Below are 11,293 nucleotides of genomic sequence, written 5' to 3' on the forward strand. Positions count from 1 at the left end.
AGAGAGTGTACCCAAGGTCGGCATGGAATGGTAGACAGAGTGTTGATAATGGTCTGCCAAGACTTTGGCACCAGTCCAGCTGAGTTCTGTGCTATTTGGGCTGAAAAAGGCTTTGCGTTTCCAGAAAAGGTTAAAGTTGTCAATAAAATTAATGCCAGAGGAAAAACATGTCTTTGCAAGCCAGGTGTTGAGACTGAGCAGTCGGGAAAACCCGTAATTGCCAATCGCAGATCCTGGTAATGGACCACTGATAAAAAAAGGCATTCCAAGTCCGTTTAGGGCAGAAAAAAGGTCTTTGAAAGATTTCCTCACAATGAGCTGTTCCCTGAAAACATCATTTGCTCCAACATGCACAATAATGCGTTTAATTGATTTGTAGTTTGACAGCATTTTTGAAGTGTTTGATTCAGAGTGAACATTACTGATACAGAACGGTCTCAGTGAAGCTCATTACAACAGCTGATAAAACTGCAGGTGCAGAAGTTAGAACATTATATGTTTTAAATAGGCCAGTGATTCAGCAGAAAACAACATTTCAGTGTAATCAATCTCAATTTCTTTATTGTATTTACTTGTTTACTGTAATTATGATCATTCATGAATTAATTTATTACTACTTTTAATAGAATCAACTTCATTTATTCTTTACTGAAAATCAACATAATTTGCTTTGAATCAATATATAATCAGCATAAGACAAATCAGTGTGTGTGTGTGATATTGCATCAGTGTATGTGTGTGTGTGGTTACATCAAAACACCAACACATGCGAGTCAGCTGAGTTGCCTCAGGCACACACACACACACACACACACACACACAGAGAAGTATTAAAACTGCTTCTCTTGCCAAGCCTTCACATGCTCGTCTGACTTCTGCCAAATCACAGAGACTGTTTCATGACTGAACGTGACAACTCAGCAGACGGGAGGATGGAGGTGAGCGTGTTCACATCATATAGTGCTAGATGGTGTGTGTGTTAAAATGTATGAAAGCTGATTCTAATACAGTTATAGATCATCACATATAAATAATTACGGGGGAAAAAAACTGTTTGAGCTTGTGCTTTTTTTAACAATTAAAGTTCTGCACGCGTATATATATATATATATATATATATATATATATATATATAGAGAGAGAGAGAGAGAGAGAGAGAGAGAGAGAGATCACGTGAATGTAGAGTTGTTAAACATCAATGAAGGACCTGTACAAGATGACTGAAAAAGACATTACAGAACATCAGCCTCTACTGAGAAAGCAACAAGAGATAAAGGTATAATAATAATAATAATAATAATAATAATAATAATGTATTGATGATGGGAGTTGTGTGTAATGTTTATATGTAGTATTAGAATGAGTGTGTTTCCTGATCATTTATAAGTTCAATAATTATAAATATACAGCAGGGTCCAAAAGTCTGAGAGCACGACTGAAAATGCCTCTGTTTTGTATTCTTTTCAAATTTAATACAACAATTATGTTATTCCAAATTAAATTATTGACAACAACTCGAGTGAAAAGTAGAATCTTAGAAATATTTACAAGATTTTCAGAGTTTCTTAGTGTTTCTTCATGTTTGCTCCACCCCCTTTCTTGGGCTGCACGGTGGTGTAGTGGTTAGCACTGTTGCTTCTCAGCAAGAAGGTCCGGGTTCGAGCCCCGTGGCCAGCGAGGGCCTTTCTGTGTGGAGTTTGCATATTCTCCTCATGTCTGTGTGGGTTTCCTCCGGGTGCTCCGGTTTCCCCCACAGTCCAAAGACATGCGGTTAGGTTAACATGGGGCAGCCTGGGGCTGAGGTTGGGCTGCAGTGCCCTTGAGCAAGGCACCTAACCCCCAACTGCCCCGTGGGTGCTGTAGCGTCGCTGCCCACTACTGTGTATGTGCGCTTATTGCTCACGTGTGTGTGCATGTGTGTGTTCACTGCTTCGGATGGGTTAAATGCAGAGATCAATTTCACTGTGCTTGAGTGTGATAAATAAAGTTTTTGTTCTTCTTTCTGCTTTAATGACAGTGTGCACTCTAGCTACATGGACTCCATATCACACATTTGCACTCACAGAAATATTTAACCCTAACTTTTAAGATTTATGTAATTTTATTAAATGACAAATTCCCATTCACTTTTTTTTAGATAATTTTAACACAAACATACCAAATAAACCTTACATGATTTATATTCATTAGTGTAATAAAGATTATATATTTTGAATGCATAATCCTCGGGTTTACGTATTTAATATTAATAAAGTATAACTACTCTAAATGAATAATAATGAGAGTAGTTATTTAAAATACATAAAGTATATTGTTTGAATTGCATAATAATCAGGTTACCTATAGGTTACCATAGCACAGAGGTGGGCAAACTACGGCCCGCGGGCCACATCCGGCCCGTTGGCGTTTTTAATCCGGCCCGCGGAAGACAATCATATAAACACGATTGAGCAGATCTATAAACTATAAGCGTCAGTGTTATCACGTAGACAGGTGTTCTAGAGATCCATCTTTCCAGTCAGTCATATTCACGCTGTTAGGACTAGGACTGTTTTGGCCTCTAGAGGCCGCTGTTATTTCCTTTTCATGTCGTGTTTATTTTGGCCTCTAGAGGCCGCCACTGTTCCTGTGTTTTGTGTTTGTGTTAATTGCCTAATTATCTTCACCTGTGTCCTTAATTAGTTTGTCTATTTATACCCCTGAGTTCAGTCCTCTTGTCACGGAGTCTTTGTGCTGTTATGTTTATCTCCAGTTTCCTTTGTACTGTGTTTTTTGATCTTCTTAGCTTTTGTATTTTTGCACTTTGCTTTTCTTTTGGATTATACTCTTTGGTTTTTTTTTTGTCTTTTGTTTTGCCCTGTATATAGTGTATATAGTTTAAATAAACCTTTTGATTCTTTTTCTACTTCCGCCTCACGCCTCTGCATTTGAGTCATCCCCCTGGTGGCCTAGTGGGGGTTTGCTGGATTATCACACCAACGAACCAGGTTCGAATCCCAGCAAAACCCTAACAGAAAGACTCCGTCATGACCGACTCAGCAGAGGCTGCTTCAACTGTCTACCCGGCCAACCTTCAGGGAATTATGGCAGCTTTGACACGCTTCGGAGCGACCATGGACGCTCATGGACGTACGCTCACCAGCCAACGTGAGGCCCTCGCTCGCCACGAGGAACTGCTTCAGCAAATTGGGAAAACCCTGGCACAGCTGACATCTCTGCCTGCATCTCCTGCTCCTGATCCAGTTCCTGCTCCTGATCCAGCTCCCACTCCTGCTCCAGTGCCTCCTGCAATGCTGCCTTCTTCACCTCGCGAACCCAGCCTTCCTGCACCACAGAGGTATGACGGCAAGCACAGTGAGTGCCGAGAGTTCCTTACCCAGTGTCAACTCACCTTTGAGCTTCAGCCTACCACCTACACTACGGATCGCCGCAAGATTGCCTTTGTGATCACCTTATTAGCTGGTAAGGCGCGAGCCTGGGCTACTGCTATCTGGCAAAGACAGGGACCTGAGTGCTTTGATTTCCAGCTGTTTTCTGAAGAGATGCTTCGGGTCTTCGATCAGGCAGACATCAGTACCGACGCAGCCCGAAAGCTCATGTCCATCCGGCAAGGAGGAAGCGTCGCAGATTACGCCATCTCGTTCCGAACACTCGCAGCAGTAAGTGGATGGAACGAGACTGCCCTGGTGTCAGCCTTCCACCATGGTCTGTCTGACCCCATCAAGGACGGTCTGGCCTCTATTGGATGCCCAAGTGACCTCGAAACCCTCATCTCACATGCTATTCGTCTGGACAACAGGATGAGAGAACGCCACCAAGCCTTGAGCCCCCCCAGCCTCCCTACCTCTACCTGGAGACCGTCTACCTCCTTCAGTGACTGTCCAGAACCCATGCAAGTGGGTCGTACTCGCCTCTCCGCATCTGAGAGGGAGCGCAGAAGGAGGGACAAGTGCTGCATCTACTGTGGCAAGCCTGGTCACTTCCGAGCATCATGTCCCGAACTCTTGGGAAAAGGACCGCCCCGTCCAACCGAGGGAGGGTTGTGACGGGGCCTACCCTCTCTCCCGGACTCCCTGGCCAAGGAATCTACATCCCGGTCTCCATCTCCTGGGGTGAGTCTGTCCACTCTTGTCAAGCTTTGATAGACTCAGGGGCGGCTGGGAACTTTATGGATATTCACTTCTCCCAAAGCATCAATATACCTACTGCACCTCTTGAAGTCCCTCTGTCTGTGTCTGCCCTCGATGGCCAAGCGTTAGGTGATGGTAGAGTCACTCAAGTTACTTCTCCAGTCTTCCTCCAGTCTCAAGGTCACAAGGAAGAAATATCCCTGCACCTAATTCCTTCACCTGAGTTCCCAGTTATTCTAGGCCTTCCTTGGCTTACTCGCCACAACCCTCGCATAGACTGGGTAACAAGCCAGGTTGTGGAATGGGGCCCTGCATGCCATGCCTCTTGTCTGCTCTCTAGCTCTCCTGTGTCTCCTGCCGAGCCCCCTGATCTCACCGAGTTATCTCAAGTTCCCACAGAGTACTGGGATCTCAAGGAGGTATTCAGCAAGAGCAGGGCCGCCGTTCTTCCTCCGCACCGGGCCTACGACTGTGCCATCGACTTGCTCCCTGGGACTACCCCTCCTCGTGGCAGACTGTTTTCACTCTCTCAGCCAGAACGCAAGGCCATGGAGGAATACCTCAAAGATGCCCTGGTCTCTGGGTTTATTCGACCCTCCACTTCACCTGCTGGAGCCGGCTTCTTCTTTGTCGGCAAGAAGGATGGGGGGCTCCGACCATGTATTGATTACAGGGGCCTGAATAAGATCACTGTGCGCAACCGATATCCCCTTCCGCTGATGTCCACAGCTTTCGACCTGCTCCAAGGCGCCACCGTCTTCACCAAGTTGGACCTACGGAACGCATACCACCTCATCCGTATCCGACAGGGAGACGAGTGGAAGACTGCCTTTAACACCCCGTCTGGGCACTACGAATACCAGGTGATGCCCTTCGGACTCACCAACGCACCAGCTGTTTTTCAGGCCCTAATCAACGACGTCTTAAGGGACATGATTAACCTATACGTTTTTGTCTACCTCGACGACATCCTTATCTTTTCCAAGACCGTGCAGGAGCACCGCCACCATGTCCGCCAGGTTCTCCAGAGGCTGCTACAGAACAATCTGTTCGCCAAGGCCCAGAAATGCGAATTTCATGTTCCCGAGGTCTCCTTTCTGGGATTTATTGTACGGACAGGCCAACTCCAAATGGACCCTGCCAAGACCCTGGCCGTCCGGGATTGGCCTACTCCCAAGTCCGTTAAGGAGGTTCAGCGGTTCTTAGGATTCGCTAACTTCTACCGCAAGTTCATCAGGAACTTCAGTTCTGTGGCAGCACCCATGTCAGACCTCACCAAAGGGACAGGTGGATCTTATGGCTGGTCTCCTCAGGCAGAAAAGGCGTTCAAAGACCTCAAGGACCGCTTCTGCACGGCACCCATTCTGGTTCTCCCGGACACCTCCCAACCATTCATCGTGGAGGTGGACGCCTCGGACAGTGGTGTCGGCGCGGTGCTCTCTCAACGTTCGGAAGGAAAGCTGCACCCCTGCGCTTACTTCTCCCACCGCCTGAGTCCTGCTGAGTCCCGGTACGATGTGGGGGATCGAGAACTGCTAGCGGTCAAACTGGCCCTTGAGGAGTGGAGGCACTGGCTGGAGGGAGCACAACATCCATTCCTGGTTTGGACTGACCACAAGAACCTGGAGTACCTCCAGCAAGCCAAGAGACTGAACCCTCGACAGGCTAGGTGGGCCCTGTTTTTCAGTCGGTTTGACTTCACCCTCTCATACCGCCCCGGCTCCAAGAACACCAAACCTGACGCACTGTCCAGACTGTTCTCTGCCACTAACAGGGAAAATGAAGTCGGGCCTATTATCCCTGTGTCCCGGATTGTGGCCCCTGTCCGCTGGGGTATTGAGGAGGCTGTCCGACGAGCCCAACGCCAGGACCCCGGTCCTGGGACGGGGCCACCAGGCCTCTTGTACGTCCCACATCAAGCCCGGGCCAAGGTTCTCCAGTGGGGTCACTCTTCCCCTCTCACCGCCCACCCGGGAGCTCGGAGGACCCTGGACTTCCTGAAAAGACGCTTCTGGTGGCCTAACATGGAGAAGGAAGTAAGGTCATTTGTCCTGTCCTGTGAGGTTTGCACCAGAACCAAGAACCCACGACAGCGTCCCCAGGGTCTCCTGCATCCTCTGACCATTCCCCGGCGTCCCTGGTCCCACGTGGCAGTCGACTTTATCACGGGTCTCCCTGAGTCACAAGGTAACACGGTCATTTTGGTCTTAGTTGACAGATTCTCCAAGGCCTGCCGCTTCATACCACTGTGCAAACTCCCCTCTGCTCTTGAAACTGCGAAACTTTTGTTTAATCATGTCTTCCGAGTCTTTGGTCTTCCACAGGACATCGTCTCAGACCGAGGGCCCCAGTTCTCCTCCCGAGTGTGGCACGGGTTCTGCAAGGTCATCGGAGCCACTGCCAGCCTCTCCTCTGGGTTTCACCCACAGTCCAATGGTCAGACGGAGAGGCTCAACCAGGACCTGGAAACCACCCTGCGAGGCCTGGCTATGGATAACCCGACATCGTGGAGCACCTGGCTGCCATGGGCGGAGTACGCCCACAACACCCTGCAGTCATCGGCCACCAAGCTGTCGCCATTCCAGTGCCAATTCGGGTTCCAGCCACCTCTGTTCCCGGACCAGGAGGAGGACGCGGGGGTGCCCTCGGTCAACCAATATGTGAGACGGTGTCGCAAGACCTGGAGCAAGGTCAGGAAGACCCTCATACAGACCTCCAGAACCAACCAGACTCAGGCCAACCGCCATAGAAGACCTGCACACGCTTTCCGCCCTGGGCAGCGTGTTTGGCTGTCCACTAAGGACCTTCCACTGCGGGTGGAGAACCGCAAGCTTGCTCCTCGCTACATTGGCCCCTTCAAGGTGGCGCGCAGGGTGAACCCTGTCTCCTACCGGCTCCAGTTGCCCCGGACTCTGAGGATCAACCCCACTTTCCATGTTTCCCTGTTACGGCCCGTACTGACGTCTACGTATGCCCCTGCCCCTAGGAACCCCCCACCCCCCCGCATCTTCCAGGGGCAGACTGTGTTCACTGTGAATCGCCTGCTTGACTCCCGCCGGGTCCGCGGCGGGTTGCAATATCTGGTGGACTGGGAGGGCTATGGTCCTGAGGAGCGCTGCTGGGTTCCTGCTCGGGATGTCCTTGATAAAGAACTATGTCGGGACTTCCATTCGGCCCATCCGGATCGCCCTGGGAACGTCAGGAGACGCTCCTAGAGGGGGGGGTCCTGTTAGGACTAGGACTGTTTTGGCCTCTAGAGGCCGCTGTTATTTCCTTTTCATGTCGTGTTTATTTTGGCCTCTAGAGGCCGCCACTGTTCCTGTGTTTTGTGTTTGTGTTAATTGCCTAATTATCTTCACCTGTGTCCTTAATTAGTTTGTCTATTTATACCCCTGAGTTCAGTCCTCTTGTCACGGAGTCTTTGTGCTGTTATGTTTATCTCCAGTTTCCTTTGTACTGTGTTTTTTGATCTTCTTAGCTTTTGTATTTTTGCACTTTGCTTTTCTTTTGGATTATACTCTTTGGTTTTTTTTTTGTCTTTTGTTTTGCCCTGTATATAGTGTATATAGTTTAAATAAACCTTTTGATTCTTTTTCTACTTCCGCCTCACGCCTCTGCATTTGAGTCATCCCCCTGGTGGCCTAGTGGGGGTTTGCTGGATTATCACACCAACGAACCAGGTTCGAATCCCAGCAAAACCCTAACACACGCGAGATTACATTTGCAGAGTGGTGCAGCGCGTGCCATGTTAGTCATTCTGGCGCCCGTGCCACTGATGATCTCGAGAACACAGGATAAAGCTTTACAATGAGTGACAACTAAATATTTTTTTGCTGAAGTCCGATCAAAGGCTGTATGCCTTATTTGCAAAGAAACCGTTGCAGTTTTAAAGGAATATAACATCAAACGGCACTTTTCCTCCAAGCATGCTAATTATGCTAACAACCAGTCAGCGCAAGCACGGACGAATACAGCACAGCGGTTGCTGAGTGAATGTGAGTATTAACACTTTCTCTTTTTAAAACTATGTTGGAGCTGTAATAAGATGTTAGTCACATGTTTACAGACAATAATAATATAAAAAGTATAACTCTTAGTAATTTTGGTTGTCGTGGGTGGCTGCTGTAGTGCTGGTGTTTGTTTTTAAGTAGCGTGTGCTTTTGGGTGTCGGCTCCGCCCCTCATTTATGTCCCTGTCTGCTATTATAGGTGTATTATGAGCAGCTGACCTTGCTTCTGCTTATATCTGTTCCTGGACTTTTGCCTGTGGAGGTTATTCTGATCTATGAGTGGCCTTTTGGAATATGAAAACCTGTTTGGAACCTGTGTTTTGATTTTTTGAGGACTGGAAATATTTCATTGAGTGACTTTGAACCTGAAAACCAGTTTGGAGTTTTTTGCTTTCTTGAGCCGTTTTGTTTGATTTTGTGGGCTGGATGGATCCAGTGCCAAACCACTGAACTGCAAACATGTTGGCATGGTGTGGTACCCAAACTGTTGAACTGCAAACATTTTGGCATGGTGTGGTACCTCTCCTACTAATGGTGGTTGGTTGTACTGGCAGGCTGGAAGTGGATGGTTAAAAAAAAACCACTCAGGTGTAAATCTACGAGTTCAGTGAAATGTACAAAAATGATATGTACTGATATGTAATTTAGTTCAATTTAATGATATGCAATTTAGTTGTATGTATAAAATGATGCAAATATACAAATACACTGGCATCCTACTCATCCTGGCAGCTCAAAGATGTAATTTAAGAATTAAGTGTGCTACTTTTCTTACTATCACGTGTGTGTGTGTGTGTGTATTACTTTTCTGGATGGATCCAGTGCCAATCTATTGAACTGCAAGCATTTTTCTGCTCTGCCTTTGTTGACTGAGAACTAAAATAAATGTCAATCTGATCTGCATTTGGGTCTCTGTCAGTGAAGGCCTTACAATAACACTAAAGCTTTTCCGGTTTATGTTCGATATGTATGAATTTGGTGTTGGCCCAGCCCGCCTGGCAAATTTCAAAAGTCAATGTGGCCCCTGAGCCAAAAAGTTTGCCCACCCCTGCCATAGCAGGACAGTAGGGATGCTTCTCATTATGCCAACTTCTTTCCTTTCCTCTCTCCTCACGCCTCGTTGTCGACCTGGGTAATGTCAGTTTCATATTGGACATTCATTTAACATTCAAAATAAAAACGTGATATATCCAGGGAAAAAATAAGTCTTGTGGAATGAGGGACATTTGTCTTTGTTTTCAAGGTTGGTTTGACAAGGCTTATCTTTGAATGTTAAATTAATGTCCAACATGAAACTGACTTTAACCAGAATTTACTGGAGTTTAGCTTCTTCTTTATGTCTTCTTCTTCTTCTATGTATCTTTGGCAGCCGGCTTCCAAAAAGTTGCGCTATTGCCCCCTATTGGACTAACAATGTTTCCGGTTTCCCCATTTCTTCTAATAACTTCTATGAAAACCAATCACATAAATTTTAAATAACAGAATCATGTTTGTTTTATACCTTTGATTATTTAAACCATATTTAATTATTAATTAATATACATTTTAGAATTGATTAAATTATGTAGATTATAATTAATTTTGAGGGCGGCACAGTGGTGTAGTGGTTAGCGCTGTCGCCTCACAGCAAGAAGGTCCTGGGTTCAAGCCCCGTGGCCGGCGAGGGCCTTTCTGTGCGGAGTTTGCATGTTCTCCCCGTGTCCGCGTGGGTTTCCTCCGGGTGCTCCGGTTTCCCCCACAGTCCAAAGACATGCAGGTTAGGTTAACTGGTGACTCTAAATTGACCGTAGGTGTGAATGTGAGTGTGAATGGTTGTCTGTGTCTACAGTGGTGCTTGAAAGTTTGTGAACCCTTTAGAATTTTCTATATTTCTGCATAAATATGACCTAAAACATCATCAGATTTTCACACAAGTCCTAAAAGTAGATAAAGAGAACCCAGTTAAACAAATGAGACAAAAATATTATACTTGGTCATTTATTTATTTAGGAAAATGATCCAATATCACATATCTGTGAGTGGCAAAAGTATGTGAACCTCTAGGATTAGCAGTTAATTAGGGGCCAAGCAGCGAAGCTGGCGAAGGCCCCTAATGAGTTTGTCGGTTTTCTTATAGTTATTATTAGGGGCCAAGCAGCGAAGCTGGCGAAGGCCCCTAATGAGTTTGTCGGTTTTCTTATTATTATTATTATTTTATTATTATTATTATTATTATTCAACTTTCTTCTCCTATGGGAAGTCAATGGCAGCCCATAGAACCACACATAGGAAAATGCTCAAATTTGGCACACACATTCGAGACAGTCTCAGCATTCCCCACAACAATTTTTAGGTCCCCAGCCCCAACCCTCTAGCGCCACCAGCAGGTCAAAGTTGCAGGTACATTTCTGCTTGTAACTTTTGAACCGTTGGTCCGATTTTCAAAAACTTGGTATCCCTGGAATCCTTGGGTCAAGACGAATCCAAAGCACCCCATGACGTCATTTTCCGCCCATATAGTTTTCCCGCCATTTTGAATTTTGTGAAAATCACTTAAAATGCTTCTCCTCCCTCAATTTTGGACCAATTTCTCCCAAACTTGGTAGATGGCAACTGTGGACTAAGCTGCACAAGAAACTTACCCGGTTTTTAGAAGTTCATAAGCGTTTGGCCGTGGCAGCCAATCAAAATTGGCGGCGCAGACGCCAAACAGGAAGTGTGCTCATATTTCGGCCGCCCTTTGGCGTATCTTAACGAAACTTGGTGACTTTATGCCACACCCCTCCATGAAGGACCCCAAAAAATTTGGAACAAATTGGCTGCTAGGGGGCGCTATAACTAGGAAAAAGGTCTTTTGGCTCATATCTCATGATGCGTTTTGGCTAGAAACAAAATTCCACTATGTCAGGAATCCTTGGCTCAAGCTGAATCCATTGGACTCTATGCCGTCATATTCTGACTTGAGGATTTTCCGCCATTTTGAATTTTGTGAAAATCAATTAAAATGGTACTCCTCCCTCAATTTTTGACCAATTTCTCCCAAACTTTGAAGATAGCATAATTGGACCAACCTGCACAAAATTTATACCCAGTATTTTGAATTTCATAAGCGTTTGGCCGTGGCAGCCAATCAAAATCGGCTGCACAGATGCAAAACAGGACGTGCGCTGATATC

At 46.3% G+C, this 11,293-nt stretch overlaps 1 protein-coding gene across 5 annotated transcripts in view; it reads left to right on the top strand.

The window, feature by feature from the left end:
- The first annotated feature begins 840 nt into the window (after window positions 1-840).
- The window catches only part of slc2a11b (solute carrier family 2 member 11b), a 104,105-nt gene continuing 93,652 nt past the window's right edge, over window positions 841-11,293 (top strand). For 2 of the 5 annotated variants that reach the window (XM_060907579.1, XM_060907582.1), the window contains exon 1: window positions 841-938. Coding sequence is in view for 1 of the 5 variants with exons in the window: in XM_060907583.1 (XP_060763566.1) it covers window positions 1,199-1,276 (78 nt within the window). In the remaining 4 variants the exon portion in view is untranslated. Of the gene's footprint in view, window positions 939-1,161; window positions 1,277-8,080; window positions 8,126-11,293 lie in introns of those variants that run through there. The other 3 variants (XM_060907580.1, XM_060907583.1, XM_060907581.1) reach the window with 2 other exon arrangements.

The sequence above is a fragment of the Neoarius graeffei genome, chromosome 24 (assembly GCF_027579695.1).
Source record: "Neoarius graeffei isolate fNeoGra1 chromosome 24, fNeoGra1.pri, whole genome shotgun sequence".
NCBI classification, from domain to species: domain Eukaryota; kingdom Metazoa; phylum Chordata; class Actinopteri; order Siluriformes; family Ariidae; genus Neoarius; species Neoarius graeffei.